Genomic DNA, 19,399 nt, shown 5'->3' on the forward strand with positions numbered 1-19,399 from the left:
GATTTAACCTCTGCTTGCAGTGACGTCATCATCATCATCATGTGACAGGAAGCAAGTGACTCCTGCGCTTTCTTTCCTGGCAAACGTCATTGGTAATATTGCGTTACTGCTTGCAGCTGAGCAAGACTTTGCAGCAGTAAAATAAACTCACAGCCCGAGAAACATTCATCTGAACTGAACGAACAGAAGAGGACTGAGAATAAACTGTGTTTACAGCCACAGCTCACTGAACAAGAGAAACACGTCACAAAGCACAAGAACAGCAGACACGAGCAAAGAAAAAACTACCTGAGTTTGGTCGATAAACTTTATTAATTCTATCACTAATAATAATCTAATAATGTATATTTGGCGTCATCAACATCCATCAAACAACAGCCACACTGTCAGAAACAGATCAAATGTTTTTATTATTGTCAGACATGTGCTGCAGTTAAACCAGTGTCATTACTGTTACTGGCACAGTGTTCCTCTGTCGATGATTTTATATGCGTTAGAAATAAAACCGTTCTAACAATAAAATATATTTTATTATTTAACCTTCTTTAGTTAGACTTTTCGCAGAGTTTGCTGATATATATATATTATATATATATATATATATATATATATATATATATATATATATATATATATATATATATATATATATATTTTACCTCGCAGGAATCCCTAGCTCTGTTCACTCCCTACCAGCAGGGGCGGACTGGCCATCGGGAGCACCGGGACATTTCCAGGGGGCAGGGTTTCATATTTTATTGAAGCACCCCTGGGCGCCGCCATTGGCTCGCGGACCCCCACCTGCTGTTAGCATTCCATTGACTCCCATTCATTTTGGCGTCACTTTGACAGCGAATAACTTTACATCTGAGGCGTTTAAAGACTCCATTTGTCCATTCATTATTTCTAAAGAAACACGAAAATGAATAAAAGTCCCCATTACCTTGTATCTTAGGTTATGGCCCCGTAGAAGCAGTTTTTGTAAAAATAGGCTAACGATTGCGTCATAACCTGAGACTCTCGGCCGCGCAGTAGAGAAATTACCGTATGGACAGGAGGAGAAGCTCGCAGGCAATCTTTTACTGTCTATGAGGCTATCGGGGGGGACGTGGAGGCATGAAGTCAAGGGAGAAGCCCATAGAGAGTCCAGAAAAGACACGGGACAAAATTATTCAACAACGTCTGGAAGATTTGGTGGGTGATTCAGATTTCTTTTGGCACAGCTATTAGAAGACTTACAATTGTCAGACAGGTTGCTCACGTGACATTTACATCATCAAGCTGAGTTTGAGTCTGCGCAGTACGCTCGACCCCCAGGAAGTGCGTGCTTCTAATTGACTTCACTTGTCTCCGTTGAATCCAACGGGGTCGCTGTGTCCATTTCTTTTACTGTCTATGGACATTTCCCGGTGGCCTGATGGTCATTCTGGCCTGCCGGCTGCCGCTGTGCAGTCGATCAGGCTGACGTGCAATAGGCTGGTATGCAACTGCGAATCAATTGACGGACGATCGCGGAGTGAAAATGACACCACCACATGACCCAACATAAGCGAAGCACTGCCTAATTGGCTATATCCAGAGGCAGACTTCATCTTAGAAAACCGTGCAAAAAAATGGAGCGTAAAAGCATAGGAGGAGAGGGATCGTATAAAAAGGAGAAAAGCCCTGGCCACAGACGCAGCAAGTTGATGCAAAATCCCAGCCATGTTCGCCAGTAAGGGCGCAGGTCGGTCATTATATTATATTTATAAGGGGTGGGACGGTTCACTGAAAAAAAAATCGAACTGTTCGGTTCTCCACACACGGTTCGGCACGCGCTGGAAACGCTGTTCAACTTAAATCTTACAAAGCATCTATATGGTTTACTATAAATAACACGTAAAACAAACAGGGTTCAGTTAATATATTTCTGTTGATGGATGAACATTTCTGGCTTCCCAGACATTACAACAACAGCGATGAGAAAAAAAAAAAAAAAAAAAACCGTGGACAAGCCATTCAAACGTTTTCAATTCGAATACGAACACTGGATCAGTGCATTCTCTTAAAGTGACAGTCTTTATATTAATCGAACAGCAACAACAAAGAAATCACTCACTGCTCTTGATTGAAAAGCTTTTATAACTTTAATAAAGAATAATCTTTAATTTATAGTCCAAAATGCAATGCTGTTTTACATTCAATTTCTGTACCTAAAAACTGCTATACCTACCTAAAAAACCCTGAAAGTCAGTTTAGTTTATTTGTATCTTTACTCTATTGTATTTATTTGTGCTGTTGCTTGTAGTTACAAAATTCTTAATAATATGATAGAATATATATTTTTTGAAAGTATAGTTTTTCCATAAACATAGCACATACAACGGTAGTGAAACAGTGACTCTAAAACTGTGAAACAAACCGAACCGTGAAAAAATTGAACTGTTCCACCCCATATAGTTACGTAATCATTTGGCAGACGGACGCTTTCATCCAAAGCGACTTACAATAGATAAAAACTATTCTAAAAAAAAATTACAAATATATATATAATGATAGAAGTTTTAAAAGAGCATCTTAATGACAAACTAGCACACTGTGTTACATATGGGGACACAGAATTTTTTAGTGCCAAATTTGACCAGAAATTTTGATTTTCCATTTCTAGCCTACAATATGTAGCCTAGTCTACAATGTTTATTTATTTTGAATGTGTCGAAGGAAGCAACAGCGCTCCTGCTGTTGAACAAGACAGTTCAGCTTTTGCAAATAAGCAAAACTAAACATGCTGGCTATACTCTTAGAACAATATGTGCTTTTATGATTTATAAGATCATCAGTAGTAGGACTGTGATCATAGGGACATACAACTGATGGCTGCATAATTAATATAGATTATTGAAAGTGCTTATTTCATATTGCAGAGAAACTAGATGTGCAGAGTGAGAGAGAGAGGGATTCAGGGAAAGATGATATGGTGAATTCCTAGTGAGTTTTTGAGGGTTTATTTATTTATCCATTCATATTATGTATTGTAGTCTACCTGTTACAACTAACAGGGTTAGCCTACAAGTTTAGCAGTCTGGTGGACACATGAATACGGTGGTGGTGACTGCAGGAACAGAGGTGGCCTGGGGTGGAGTCAAATTCCCGGCCTGATTTACTGTCCCAGTCCGCCACTGCCTACCAGTGTTGGGTAAGTTACTTTCAAAAAGTAATTAATTACTAGTACTAGTTACATCATCAATATTGTATTTAAATTACTTTACTAATTACTCTGTCTGAAAAGTAACTTAGTTATTCAACAAGTAACTTAATTATTCAAATCGCTACTGCTACATCTTAAAATCCCTATAAACCTTAATAGAATTAAACTCTTTATTCTTTCAATTTGAGTTAAACATATAATAGTTTAGCCTTTTGGCTTTAAAACAACTGTAATACTTAAACATTTATAGTATAAATATGTCGCTTTGTTTCATAATTACAGTGTATACTTTTTTCTTAATTAACCCTCAAAAAATGGAAGTGAAATGTGACAACGTGCCCCATTGTAACATCTGAGGGGCACGTTGTAACACGACCATATGACAGATTTAAATGTTATCTGATCGAATGAAAAAAAATCTACAAGAATAGCGAAAATATTTTTTTTAATTAAAAAAAAAATGATTTTTTCAAATAATATAATGGCGTTTTTTAAGAATTAAAAATAATCAGATTTTAGAGTTTGACAATGAACATTGCAGCCATGCTTGGGACGACCCACATAAACGAGCAAAAATGTTTACATGTCTTGAAATAATTTCTAAACATTAAACATTGGCCGTCGGTCTTTATTCACCTGTTTCTCGTTGTTTCTCATTAAAATTTATTAAAGTAAATAGTGTAAATTACATTGCTAATGTCATAGAATAGCACATAGCAGTGTTACAACGTGCCCCATCTGCGCAACTGGAATTTAAAACTGGTTAATGTCTTCTGCTAGTTATCAAAGCATTAAAAGACTGATAAATAACAGATTGGAGATTAAAATAATATCAGACTCATTTTAAATGAATAATAAAAACTGAGATGAAAATTTTACTTAAGCCAGAATTTTAATTTTAACTATGGTAAAATAAACGTTCAGCGATATCGTCAAAATATTTTATTTTTAATTTGGCGCACATTTATTTATTTATTTTTTCTAGATAATGATAATATGGTAACTAATAAATACTGTAAATTTTGTTATGCTAGCATGTGTGGAAATATTCATACCGCGTGTGTTACAACTAACCCCGCGTTACTCTGTGCCCCGCGCTCCCCAAACCTTCTTTGGTTAACAAATAGAAATACTCCGAATAAGCCTGCATTTATTTGAACAAAAATGCTTAAGAAAAGTTAAACAATACATTTCAGTTTGGCAAGAAAAGCCCAACTAGTAAAATCCGTAGAGGTTAGTGTAAAAATAGCACTTTAACTAATGTAGGTTAGAATAAATTATATAAATGGCCATTTCATTCCTAAGATCAACAGAATCGTGTGTTTCTTTTAAGACAGTCTGTCTAAGATCTGAATGTAGCAGCTGATGCTGAGCCGCACTGAACGATCTAATCACACCGGTGTAATTGTATCAAATATAAAAAAATATTATCCGGCTATTTTCGTCTTTTGGAAGCTGCATTTAAAATCCACTTGGCTCAGAAATCACTTTGAATGAATGAAACCTCTGAAGTTAGTGATAATGTCAGTTCATTTCTATAACGTTAGCTATAATTTATTCGCTGTTTGAATAACCATGAAAAGGGAACATTATATAGTCTAATTATAAATTTCTAATGTTTTTATTAAATCTTAATCACGTTCAATACAAATTCAGTCCCACTGAACATATTTTATTAGACATGACACCCATGTATGGCTGGTGCCTAAAGAGACGGTTTTATGATGTTTAATAACTGCTTTTAGTCTTACCCTGGAGTGGGTTCACCCTCCGCCTGACCTCGCTTTAGTTTAATCAGATAATATTCGTTTTCTATTTGAATTCATTAAAAAGTAGACACAGGCTTTCTATAGATATATTTCTCATGTCTCTGTGTCAAATATTCCCTGAGTTTGTGACGTGTAGAAAGTTGCTCATGGAGACCTAGATGGCAGAAAGTGCACGGTTATTAATTTTTTATTTTACAAAAGCACAATGTTTTGTTGTTATTGTCAGTGAACACAAATAAAAGTAGGTCCTTTTTAGATTCGATTGAGTTTAGCCTTATCTGTATCTGAGTATTTAAGGTTTATCTGTGAATCAGGAAAAACTGAAAGTGAATGCGCTGGCGCGCAGAGGGTTAAAGACGCTGCATTAAATTATCTTTAGACGGTAAATTTAGATTTCAAATTCAATATTGATTTTAGAACTGTTGAAATTATTTACTGTATGTAACGCAAGTACTTTATAAGTAACTGTAATGAAATTACCTAAAAATGAGCAGTAATCCCTTACTTTAACTTTTTCAGTGGATAAGTCATTTAATTTAATTTACTTAGTAACACGTTACACCCAACACTGCTCCCTACATAGACAGTTTTCTACAATGCTGACTATTCAGGCAGATCACTGGGTTTCAGAGCTGAAGATCTGTGAACCAACATCTGAGATGCTGCTGAAAACACATTAAACATCCTCCTCAACCGCTCAACCATTTCATGAGATTTAAGAATAGCAATGGTTTAAAATCACATCTTTTGCACAGTTTTTCTTTTTATTACATCAGCAGCTGCATTACATTTACACAGAGTACAGAACCATTATCAGTAAATGAGTGACACGGTCTTGTCTGGAGGAATTAAAAGCTAAATGCCCACAGTGAAACCATTAATACATACTTCAAAACTGTGTGAATGAGCTGAAACAATGAGAGTTGAGAAGGGCTGAGGTGTTGCACTGATCTGAACACAAGATCAACTTGATTCTTCTGATTCTTTGAGACCTGCTTGAAGACTGACAATATAAACAGCTTCATGTCCAGATGATGATCAGGATCATCCCATCACGTTTCATATTTACTCAAACACTCAGTGCTGAACGTTCATTCTGAGCTCCTCAACACAGATTGATTCAGTGAATCAGATTCATCAGATCTGAGCTGCATTTGGACACCAGATTCAGGATCCCTGAGAGAATCAGATTCAGATTGATTCAGTGAATCAGATTCATCAGATCTGAGCTGCATTTGGACACCCGGTTCAGGATCCCTGAGAGAATCAGATTCAGATTCACAGAGTCTCAAATGAAATGTGAATGTTGATGTGAATCAGTCAAACTCAGTTCAAATGTTTCTTTCTCTTGGTTTGATTCACTCACCTGTTTTCTGAATCATTGAGATGAAAGACGCTCGGAAAACATCTGACAGCAGATTGAAGCTGATTATTAAATACTATTATATTCATCAAAGTATTTTCTTTATTGAGAGAGATTTTACAACCTAGGCCACTGATTACATCATCAATTATGACTTTATACCAGAAAGAGATCAAATCCTGAACAACATTTTCATTTCTAACAATTATATAAATCATAATATAGTGACTAGAGTCTTTCTGACAAATTAAATACTCAATATATAATTGTTTATTATATAAATAATTAAAATGTTTTCTACAGTGGTTATTATTATTGTGATCACCAATAATATTAATAATAATAACAATTATTATTATTATTACTGTCATTATTATTATTATTATTATATAAATAATTATAATATTTTCTGCAGTGGTGATTATTATTGTCATCATCGTCAATAATAATAATACATTTTAAAATTATATTACACTAATTATATACTTTACAAATTATGATAAATATTCATACTATTGATAACATCTTTTATTGTTATAATTAATAATAATAATAATAATAATAATAATAATGCAACAGTGGCATGGAAATGCTAAAAACACTCAGCACCTCTTAGCAACGGCATGGCAACATCCTTGCATGACAGCAAGTTTTGCATGAACTCTTTTGGCTTCGGCTAGTAAACAAACACCTAGAAACCACACAACAACATGCTAAACACCAGTCAGAACACCTTGGCAACCATGCAGCAATGTCTAAGCATGCACCCCAACACTAATTCCATTAATTATCACTCACAAATGTACTTATTTTTGTAAAAATGTTTAATGTTTTGCAATAATAAATCACACACTCCAGTTACCCTTAACTCAAAAAGCATCATGTCATACTTATTTGAATAAGTCTCACTGGTATCCGTTTCTCTGGTCATCATTGTGCTGGGGGTCCAGATACTCACTCTGTTCATAACGGCCCGTCTGCTGCAGAAGATACGGTGGAGCAGAGCTCAGCATGATGTGTACTTACAATCACTGCAATGAATGGATTCAGATGTTTCCAGTAACAGGATACTGTGCCATGGGGATTTTGAACCAGCCTGTATTTAATGAATTCATTGCATTTGACATCGTTGTTTATTCTGAATACAAACAGTCCAGGAATTTCATGATAGCATCTAAAATCTTAAAGGCATTACAAGGATTTAATTGGTTTTCATTGTTTGTAAATGTTTTCATTAAATATCTATTTTTAGTGGGTCAAGCTGGTCAAAAGTACAATATTTGCACACTTCAACCGCAATTTATAACACAACACTAGGGGCGCTATAGTGAACATTATCAATTTCCGTCATGTAGATGAAACTTAGCAAAAAAATCTATCTAGGAAAAGTTAACATATCAATAGTTAACATCAAAGGTAGGTCTAATTGTGAAAGTATTTGAGAATGGGTGTTTATTTTGTACAAAACAAAACATTTAAAATGTGTTTAAAATTTTCATTCCACTACCCTGCTTCTCTTTTAAAGCAGAAACATGTTCTGTGTGAATAGTTTCAATAACTAAACATTTAAGCAACTGTTAATGTATTGCATTGTAAAAAACAGTGTTATGTGTTTTGATTTGCTCAAAACCCTGTATTAAAACCACATCTTGCTTTCAAGTTTACAGACTGCATAATGTTTCAGTTTCTATTTGACCAGAGGTTGAGAAACCACTCATACAGCCAGAAAGTATGAAAATAATCAGACTATATTTTATGTCCAAACCTTTTCTGTGCTGCCGGGAATGAGCCGGACTCATTCTTGTATTGTTCTCCAGCATCATAAGACCAATAAACTGTGCCGAGCTCTCACAGAGAGCCGCTCCCAGTACTCGCGCTACGGGCAGACACTGAGACCCCACAGAATCCAAACTCATTTCCAACATTTGCAACTTGACAAAATGAAAACACACACACACAAAAAACATCCACAACTCATGCTGCCTGTAGTACACTGATATTTGCAGGGTCATGTGGAAGTAAAATCTGACACCTAAAATGCCCATTGCATGTCAATATGACAATACTATAACACATACAATAATAAAGTAAAAACAGAGTAAGAAAAGGTTATCTGAAATTAACATTGGTGACAGAGTGAAATGAATCTAGTTCTTTAGGAAATTTGAAGAGGTAGATTAACTAACATCCAGTTCATTATTGCTGATTTATAACTGCTGTTATAAGTTGTCCATACAAAACTAACCAAACATTAACCAAAGATATTTCTGTATGAATATTAATATTTAAATGATGTATTAAGGTGCAGGATGTTGTTCAGTGGGAACAGGAAGTGACCTCATATAATGCCATACTGGGCCAGCTCATGTAACTCCAGATGACTGTACGCCTCCCATGGACAGATCTTGTTAAAGTCTGTGAGAGAGAAAAATATGATCACACATAATCTCAGATGACTTAAATATATAATGAGGAGTATAAAATAATATTGTTTTGACTAAAAATTGTACATTCCAGTTCCCAATCCCTCCATTCCACTCTTCACCAAATCTAAGAATTATCATTAGCACAGATACAACATGCAAATAAAGATTAATCAAAAACCTATTATTATGATAATTTTTTTTATGATAATCAAAAATAAGAATAATTAAATCCCAGTGTCCAGACATGTGATAACGAAGAAGGTTCCCTTAATCCCTTTTACAGTGATCAAGCCACCTGTAATCTGCTGTCAAGAGGGTTTCTCAATTAATCTTATTATATGAAGGTCAGTGCACAATAAGCAGAATGTGCATGAAGTCAAACTCTTCCTTTTATCAGATAAAACACTCAAGAATTCGATGCTTGTTTACTGTTCAGTAATGCAGGAAATGTGTTCAAAACACATTTTCTCTTTTGCAGCTGAGACAGTGGCCTGAAACAGATCTGGACACTTACGACACACTTTAAATGTCTAAATGTCTTGCATTAGATGCAAAAGCAAGTGTCTATCTGCATCTCAAATGCTGCAGCATTTTTTCTCTTGACTAAATATTCAGAATTTTTGCTTAATGTTTTTAATCAGCTGTTGTTTTGGTGATTTTTAGTAGATGAATGAAATTTGATTTATTAAATTTTATTTGATTATTACAGCTTTATCATTTATAGCTGTTGACACACACCATATATTAATATAGCCTATGCAAACATATATAATTCATATTAAACAAGTATAACCTTTAGGCATAACTGGAACTACATTCTACATGTTCTGTTCTTTCTAAGCAGATGTACTCACCTGCTGGTCTTCTGTTTCTGTCTCTACGTGTCGAGATGGTCAGGATTGACTCTCAGTCAACACACACTTTCCCATCAGCTCTTATATAGTTCTGAGCATCATAAGATGATTAAACCTGCACATGATGGTCCTTCCTCTTTCCAAAACAATCTAGCTGTCTTCAGCCCCCTAAAAGGTGACAGGATGCAACATTCACATGTACAGATGCATGCATGAGATCAATCCTGTTTGTTTTCCATAGTTCATGCAATATTAGATTAGACAAACAGTGTTTGGTTAATTTAGATCAGGAATTTGTGTTTTTGATTTTGCTTAATTCATTTAAACATTTTAATAAGTGTAGGACAACAAGTGAAAGTATCACAAGTGAGGAAAAAAAATAAAAATTATGCAAACAGTGTTTGTATATAATATATATATATATATATATATATATATATATATATATATATATATATATATATATTATATATATATATATATATATATATATATATATATATATATATATATATATATATACAGTACAGGTCAAAAGTTTGGAAAACATTACTATTTTTAATGTTTTGAAAGAAGTTCTTCTGCTCATCAAGCCTGCATTTATTTGATCAACAATACAGAAGAAAAAAAAAATGTAATATTGTGATATATTATCACAATTTAAAATAATTGTTTTTATATTTATTATACTTTAAATTATAATTTATTTCTGTGATGCAAAGCTGAATTTTTAGGATCATTATCACATGATCCTTTAGAAATCATTCTAATATGATGATTCATTATCAAAGTTGGAAACAGTTCTGCTGCTTAATATTTTTTCCAGAACATGCGATACTTTTTTAGGATACTTTGATGAATAAAAATAAAAAAAGAAAAAAAAAAGAAGCTATGTTTTTAAAATATAAATATTTTGCAATAATTTACACTACTGGTCAGTAATTTGGGGTCATTAATTTTTTTTCTTTCTTTTTTTTTTAAAATAAAATCAATACTTTTATTCAGCAAGGATGTGTTAAATTGATAATTGGTGATAGTGATGGTAATGTATTATTAATAATTATATATTATATATATATAATTATATATAATTTTTTTTTTATTTTGAATAAATGCAGTTCTTTTTAACCTTTTATTCATCAAATATATGAGACAGCAGAACTGTTTCCAACACTCATAATAAATCAGAATATTAGAATGATTTCTAAATGATCATGTGATAGACTGGATGTTACATGTGACACTGAAGGCTGGAGTAATGATGCTGAAAATTCAGCTTTGCATCACAGGAATAAATTATTTTTTGTAAAGTATATTTAAATAGAAAACTATTATTTTAAGTTGTAATAATATTTCACAATATTACTGTTTTTTTCTGTATTTTTGATCAAATAAATGCAGGCTTGATGAGCAGAAAAGACTTCTTTCAAAAACATTAAAAATAGTAATGTTTCCAAACTTTTGACCTGTACTGTATTTATGAGATTTATTTTAAATATATTTATTTTTCATTATTTTATAGCCTATTTCTTATGACTTTATATGGCAATTAAAAACATTCATAACATTGACTTTTGAAATGCAATACTGATAAATGTTGCACAAATTACCCTTCAAGCTGGCATGACTTTAAGAATGTCAGAGTTTAACTAAATCATAGATAAAGCAAAAGGCCTAGTAGTCATAACAATGATATCATTTATGCACATATAATCTTCAGCAGACACGACATGTCCAGTGTGATGTTTTACTTATGCAACAGTTTTTCGTTATCGCCCGTCCAGACTCAAACTCCAGAATCACGTGAGTTCAGCTGACTGATAATCAACTCAAAGATTCTCTGGCTTTTTAATAATTCAGCAGATCAGATGATTTTAATGTGGTGTTTAGTATTTTATTGCTGTTTAGATCAGCTGTTGTGGTTTTTTGCTCTTTTTATCATCGTTCTTCTCATCATGTTCTTGATCTGTTTCTTGCTGCGGAAAGGAAACTCAGGTGAGTGAGTGATGATTGTTTTGTTATGATTGTTAAAAAAACAAGTGTAACATTATGAGAGAAGATCGTGTGTTTTGACTGCATCTGTCTTTACGTCTCTCTGAATTAATAGAGAATACTTCGAATATAATAGTATTTTATATTTCTGTTGTCAGATGTTTTCGGAGGGAGGCCCAGACTCTTGAATGTCTCAGTCCGGTGGGAGAAATGTGAACTACAAGATGGTGTAGATGTTTTTCTCTTAAATGAAGAAAACCGTCAGAGACAGATTTAGAAATTTTATTCAAACAGAAATCAGTGCACTCCTCTATATGTCTGACAAAAATAAGTGAGCATGCTTTTCTGCTTTCATAACCTTCTGACGTATTGTTTTCAATAACTGTCTCCCAATATTATCATATATAGTTAAAAAAAAAAACATGATAAACACTTGATATGTTTCACTAGTCATGTAGCGTCTTCCTGAAAATCTCATGATACCCTGTTTTTCTCCTAGACAAAGGAGAAAAAGCAGGTCATCATGATATCTTCTCATATTCAGGCTGACACAGGCCTCACAGATAACCTCTCATAATATGAAATATACATCACAATGAATATATGGAGTAAATATGAAGATTAATTGAGATGAATTGAAATTACTCTTAGAAAGACCAGCTAAAACCACTTCAGAGTCACATTTCACAGCAAAATCAACACCTTTTTTATGACGATTAAACAAGTACATGGCTGTTTTAAGAAATATTTATTAATTCATGGAATTTTATTATTAAGAATCATAAATCATTTCATACTTGTAATCATAGGACCAGACTGCCTTTTCCTTTTCTGCTCTGAGGTTATGGAATGTCTTTAAATATTCTGAGAAATATTTCATTCTTGAAGGAAGCGTGCATGTTTTGTGTAGATTTATATCTCAGTGGGATTATTCCTGCTGAAATTAAGGACACGTAAATTGAGAAATACAAAAACAAACAAGATAAACCATGACCTCACCAAAAATAATGAGAAAGATTAAAATAAAATAAAGTAAAATAAAATAAAATACAGTAGACTTCAGATTTTGTGTTGAAATATGTAAAATAATAATAAAATAATAAACACTGAGGTGTTTGATGTGAATGAAGGTCTGCAGTGAGTGTGTGTGTGTGTGTGTGTGTGTGTGTGTGTGTGTGTGTGTGTGTGTGTGTGTGTGTGTGTGTGTGTGTGTGTGTGTGTGTCCCTCAGTATGTGTACATGTGGTACGTGCTGATCCAGGAGGACGAGAACACCCAGGCCGGGAATCTCTTCAGGAAGGACTCGAGCGTCTCCGAGCGTCCGTCTGAACCAGATAAATAATGAGCAGTGATGGCCAGAGAGACCAAGCCCTCATCAGGAGACACGTTTGAGGACTTGAGCGGCTGAAGACCAGAAAACACGATGAGCGCTGTGGTGTACCTCAGGTTAAATATGTGGTTCTGGAGCTCAAACTCACCAAGATCTCAATCCAGAACCTCCAGACCGGAGCGTCGAGACCGTGAGTGTAAAATACAAAATTCCAGTCATTGAATGACCAGCTGCTCAGAGATGCTCCAGCGTGAGGATGCAGGTACAGAGACATGTGACTCGGACCTGAGCGAGAACAACAGATGTTCAACACCACTAATAAACACAGAGAGTGTGTCTGTGACTCTGAACTAAACCTGTCAAACACACTGACTGGATTGATGCTGCTGATTATTGCATTCTGTTCCTAAAACCAAGACCGGTTTTACAAAATTAAAGTTCATTGAAAGTATGTTTTCACAAATAAAAAAGATGGTTGTATTAGTTAATGTTATTAAATGCATTAGTTAACATGAACTAACAATGAACAATGCATCTATTTAGCATTATCTTTGTTCATATTGACTTATTCATATACTAATGCGTTAGTTAATACATTAGTTAAAATGAAGGAACAATGAACCACTGCACTGTTCAGGATTGCTTAACGTTTTGCAAATGTTAACTTACATGCATCTCTTCACATTAACAGATTAACTAGTTAGCATTGTGGCTAATGCATTAGATAAATTAAACATTATCAGTTGATGTTCAGATGGTTTACCAATAACCCAAATCAGTGCCCAAATGGGAAGTAAGTATTGTTTATCCATTGTGTGTGTTTGCTGCTAAATAAACTTGTGTATATACTGTATGTAGTATAATTAAATAAAGCATATTAAATAAAGCTATTTAGAGGTATACTTCATTGTTATTAATATACTAATGCATTAGTTAACATGAACTAAGTTAACAGTGTTTATGGTTCAGATCGTGTTATATGTGGAGAATAATGCACAGCAATCGGTTTTTGCAAATGAACTCTTCAAATGCAACAAATTAATAAAATATGCTATATATACAACACAGTTTTTCAACATATAATTCTATTAAAAAATTACATTTATAAAACTAGTAAAATTAAACTAGTAAATATTAGTCATTTGTGTTTGTTACACATCTGTAACGCCACACCAGCAGAAGGAGCCCTGTCCCGAATATTAACTGTGTTGCACTGCCTCTGCTGCACAGGTTCACTTCCTGTTTGCTACTATTTAGTTGGGCCTGGCTAACAGGCCATTGCAAAGTATTGCCAGTTCTCCTGCCTTACTGAGCATTTACCTTTATTGTTTTGACTATTGTGTGTATGACCATCGCCTCCCTTGTTCTCGTTCATGGATTTTCCCTTGCTTTGACGCTTTATTTGAGTGCCTTACTGTTTATGAACTTTGCCTGCCTACGTTTTTATTTTATGCCTACTGATTTGGATTTGGTTGCTGTGGATTTTAATAAACATCTGCATATGGATCCGAACACGGCCTCATACAACTCTGTGCTTTTAACCTTTATAACTATTATAGTGTTATTTTTTTGCCCAATCTCTCTTAAATTTTGCATGCTTGATTAGAATGAAATTATGCATAATTTTACACAGGTTTGAGAAGTTGTGGGCTTTCTTTTAGGATTTATAGGTCTTTGGGTACACTATGTAAAGAACTGTAAATAACTATATAAAATAACTGTTTTACATATACCCAAATGGAAATGTTCAACATTTTTTGATAATTATTGATCTAGAGAGTCCAGGGAATTGTACTGCACTTATCTGATTGATTTTGAGTTTAAAACATATGATTAGTTTACAAAAGTAATCTCAAATATTTAATTAACAGTTTGATTGATGGCACTAGTATGAAGATTTAGTGTTTTGTGAATATATTAACTTTTTTTTCAATTTGAGGTCATTTACTATAGAAATATTGAGGTTTTAAAGCCTTAACTGTTATAGGACCACCTATGGTCCAATCGCTATGAAACTTTGCATGTTGTTAAAGGGGTCATATGATGCAATTTCAATTTTTCCTTTCTGTTTGGAGTGTTACAAGCTCTTGGTGCATGAAGAAGATCTGTAAAGTTTGCACAGACTAAAGTCTCAAATCCAAAGAGATATTCTTTATCAAATTTAAGACTCTGCCACGCCCCCTAAAACGTCTTGTTCTAACACGCCCCACATGTCTACGTCACTATGTGGAAATATTTGCATAATGCCGCCCAAATGTTCAGCAAAGAAAGAAGGCGTGGATTCAGTAACCGCAGTTAGTGTTGAAGCAGCTGTGTCAGGGAGACGCTGTGTGTATTTAGGTGAAAGCAAAAGCACTTTATTTAACTTCTGAAAGTAGAGTATCTTTAAGATTACTTACAACAGAACAGCAACGCATTTTATGGACGACCGTTTCGTGAACCTAGGAGAGGAGGTAATTCTGACTTTGCTACAACAATCTGGCACATCTGAATCAGCTACTGTAAGTGTGTTTTGTTATTAAAGTGTTTGCTATTGACTATTCAAATGCAGAGTTTGAACGGACCTACAATAATGTACAGTATTTGAAAAATAATGTGTTTTTTGAACATTAAAGCATGTTACTTAAAATACACAAAATAATGATCTTTAAAAAAGCATTTTATGACCCATTTAAGAGTCATCTGACACATGTTTTCACCAAGTTTCGTAAAGTTCTGAGTTTTCATTTAGGTTTTATAGTCTTTTGGGTACATGTGGTCATGCCCCTTTTTAATGACCCCGTTATAGCTAACCAAAGGAATTTTTTTTTTTTTTTTTTTGACAATTATTGATCTAGAGAGTCCAAAGAATTGTGATGCAGTGGTTTGATCAAGATTGAGTGAAAAACGTAAAACTAGTTTGCAAAAGTAGGTTTATAACATAATTAAGAATATTTAATGAATGATTTGATTGACATCAGTAGTCGCAGAGGCAAAATTATTCAGAATGAGGAAATCTATCAAATGATATGCATATTGTGTGGATGTGTGAAACGCCATGTGATTACAGAGCCATAAACCTCATTAGCGACAACTAGTGGTCGATTTCTTTCAAAATTCTTAGAGACCTTTAGAGCCATGAGTCGAACATGCCCATGAATTATGACTGACCTCCATTAACCTTGTCAAATAGGTGCTTAAAATTTTTTGGCAAATGGTGGACATGTTTTTTGAGATACATGAACGTCCTTCATAGATACACGTGCCACTTCAGACAAAGACACTGCATACCAATTTTCAAGTCGATTGGACCAACGGTTGTGACGTTATAGTCATTTTTATGGGTTTTATTTTTTGTCCATCTTATAGCGCCACCAAGTGGCAGAGCTACGCAATCTTCCTTTATTTGACCAAAGTTTGAGCTCATACACATGTGTACCAAGTTTGGTGAAGATATCTTATTTTGTTTAAGAGTTATAGCCTTTTTCATAAAATTGGCCCACCACTTTTGAAGTTTTGCCGGCCCATTACGATAGAGAGTCTAAATTTCAACTTTGTTTTGATATTTATTAATATTCTCTGTCCAGATGATATTTCTGCAGTGGTTTGGTTCCTATCAGGAAAAAAAAACTAGGACTATTTTGCAAAATTGCGGAAAAACGTGACCTCCACTACCAAACAAACAAGGGAATATTTTGTTTGGCTTCAACCAAGGATTCCAAAAATGTTTCGTGAATTTTTTTTTTTTTTTTTTTTTTTTGAAAAACCAACTTAGGAACATTCATTATTATTTTTTATGAAAATCCAGCAGACATCGTTCCCATTAGGATCATGATAAAATGAGGCTGGAGTCTCACCTTTGACCTCAAAGCTCATTTTAACGGTTCCCCATTGAGTCTCCTGTCTGGATAAGAGCTGGACCTCCAGCGGAGCTTTAGGAGAGACTTCAGGAGCCGGAAGATACCAGCTCTTCCTGAAACAATGAGAGAAAGACGTGAGGAATTGACGTGAACATGAACTCCATCATCCTCCGGCACGATACACTCATCTGACAGGAACTGGAGCGTGAGGAACCTTGTGTAGCCGTAGTAGGGCAGCCAGTCCTGACAGTGTGTGCTGATGCTGTCGTTGATCTGTGGGATGTGTGGAGTGATGTGCTGCATGCCGGTGTAATCCAGATCGTTGATACATAAACCCGAGTCGGAGCTCTGCAGCGATCCGTTCAGTGTGTGGAAGCTGCGAGTGATGTGCTGGAAACACACATCTGACTGATGAAGCCTGATCTCACAACTCATACAATAATCCATTCAGCTGAGCATTACTGGATTGATTCAATTCATTTTTTAAAAGAAATTTATATTATATTACACTTTAAAAAAGGATTAATTTGTTAACATTAGTTAACATGAACTAACAATTAAAAAAGTACTTCTATAGCATTTATTAATCTTAAAGTTAAGCTCAACATTTACTATTACATCAAAGAAAGCTTGTATCTGATAACGTTAATGAATGCACTAACATGAAGATTTTTATTAATTTTAGACAATCTCAATAAATGTTGTAAGAATATATTGCATGTTATTTCATGTTAGGTAATGCGTAACTAATATTATTTAATAATACCTTACTGTAAATCATTACCATTTTTATAAATGCTTTATATCAGTTTTAGTTCCTTTAGTGCATTATAATAAACTAAATGAAAATGATTCCACCCCACTTTTTCAAAGTTAGGGACAATATTTTATGGTCTGAGTTTGGTTAAAGTGTAAACCCTGCTGTAAAGACGGATCAGTGACAGCTGTACCTGGACAAAGACACGTTTGGGTCGTGGGCTGGACGGGTCGGCAGAATACGGGAAGAACAGACCACAGCTGACCAGAACAAACATCAGCATGAACACTGACCCCAGAACAGCCAAGACCCGCTTCGTACCGCGGGATAGATAGATGAAATGAATCTAGAGAGAGACAGACAGACAATGAGTGGAATAAGATGATTTAATCCAGGGATTGGCAACCTTTTGAACATGAAGTGCCCTTTTCCATTCGCCAATGATTCTGAAAGTATTGAAAGAGATCCAATAATAATTGAATATATATTTACAGTTGTAACAACAAATGATATTTTATTATAAGATATGATTCATATCATGTTTTTAAATATGATGAATGCATTCTAAACATGGTGATTATCTCTGGACACCCAACATAATATATGATATTTACCATCTGAATCTAACCATGTCAACAAATGGAAAAGTCAGACATCTATTAATTATCATGTTTATTACTGTGTCTTTAGCCCCAACAGCAGGGGGGCTTTTTACCCCAAATACCATACTTTTACATATTCTTTAGTTATTTAAAAACTGTTGCTTTAATTATCATAAACAAAACTGAAAATCATAAAGACGACCTTTGTCTCAAAATATATGCATTCATTTGAACGATTCTCTTAAATCTACAACATTTTAAAAAACATAAAACTTCAGATCAAGTAAGCACAGAATCAACTTTCCACTGCACACATGCATCTTGAAAACCGGATGTTTGGGAAAGTGATATCCACGTTTGTGTGCCATCTAGGGCAGTGCTCTCAAACTCAATTTCTGGAGGGACACAGATCTGCAGAGTTTCGCTCCAACCAGCTCCAAATCACACCTGCTTGGAAGTTTCTAGTGATCCTGGAGACCTTGATTAGCTGGATCAGATGTGTTTGAGTAGGGTTGGAGCTAAACTGTGCAGAGCTGTGGCCCTCCAGGAACTGAGTTTGAGACCAATCATCTAGGAGTTTAGATTAAAATAATATTAAAGGTGCCTTTTACCCCGCTGTACCCTTTATAGTTTAGACAAATGTGACCCTGGACCACAAGACCAGTCTTCAGTGCCAATTTTTCAAAATTGAGATGTATGGTTTGTTATGATAGGATGATATTCGGCTGAGATACAACTATCTGAAAATCGGGAATCTGAGGGTGCAAAAAAATCTAAATATTGAGAAAATTATCTTTAAATTGTCCAAATGAAGTACTTAGCAATGCATATTACTAATCAAAAATTAAAATTAAGTTTTGATATATTTACAGTAAGGAATTTGCAAAATATTTTAATAACATGTTCTTTATTATTTTGGCAAAAAAAATAAAATAATAATAATTTATTTTGATCCATACAATGTATTGTTGGCTATTGCTACAAATGTGGTCCAGGGTCACAAATATAAAATATATTTTATTGACACACACACACACACACACACACACACACACACACACACACACACACACACACACACACACAAAACAAGCACACAGAGACAGAATCATTCAGGAACTCAGAAACTTGACTTTAAACGTGACTTTATTGATACTGAATCGCTACTTTCTATTTTTCATGAATGAGGGGGTAAAATCACTCTTTAATTTGGATATATTAAACTCAGCTTCATTGTTTGTAGATAGACACAGACACAGGTAATTCACACACCAACTTAAC

General features: G+C 34.3%; 1 protein-coding gene across 3 annotated transcripts in view; it reads right to left on the minus strand.

The window, feature by feature from the left end:
- Positions 1-11,857: 11,857 nt before the first annotated feature.
- The window catches only part of LOC109072670 (endoplasmic reticulum metallopeptidase 1-like), a 25,188-nt gene continuing 17,646 nt past the window's right edge, over positions 11,858-19,399 (minus strand). For all 3 annotated transcript variants that reach the window (XM_042721172.1, XM_042721171.1, XM_042721170.1), the window contains 5 exons: positions 17,710-17,862; positions 16,974-17,149; positions 16,757-16,872; positions 13,069-13,205; positions 11,858-12,994 (listed from right to left, as the gene is read on the minus strand). In XM_042721172.1, the coding sequence (XP_042577106.1) occupies positions 12,818-12,994; positions 13,069-13,205; positions 16,757-16,872; positions 16,974-17,149; positions 17,710-17,862 (759 nt within the window). In that variant the 3' untranslated portion in view covers positions 11,858-12,817. The remainder of the gene's footprint in view (positions 12,995-13,068; positions 13,206-16,756; positions 16,873-16,973; positions 17,150-17,709; positions 17,863-19,399) is intronic.

Source organism: Cyprinus carpio, chromosome B3 (genome assembly GCF_018340385.1).
Source record: "Cyprinus carpio isolate SPL01 chromosome B3, ASM1834038v1, whole genome shotgun sequence".
Taxonomy (NCBI): domain Eukaryota; kingdom Metazoa; phylum Chordata; class Actinopteri; order Cypriniformes; family Cyprinidae; genus Cyprinus; species Cyprinus carpio.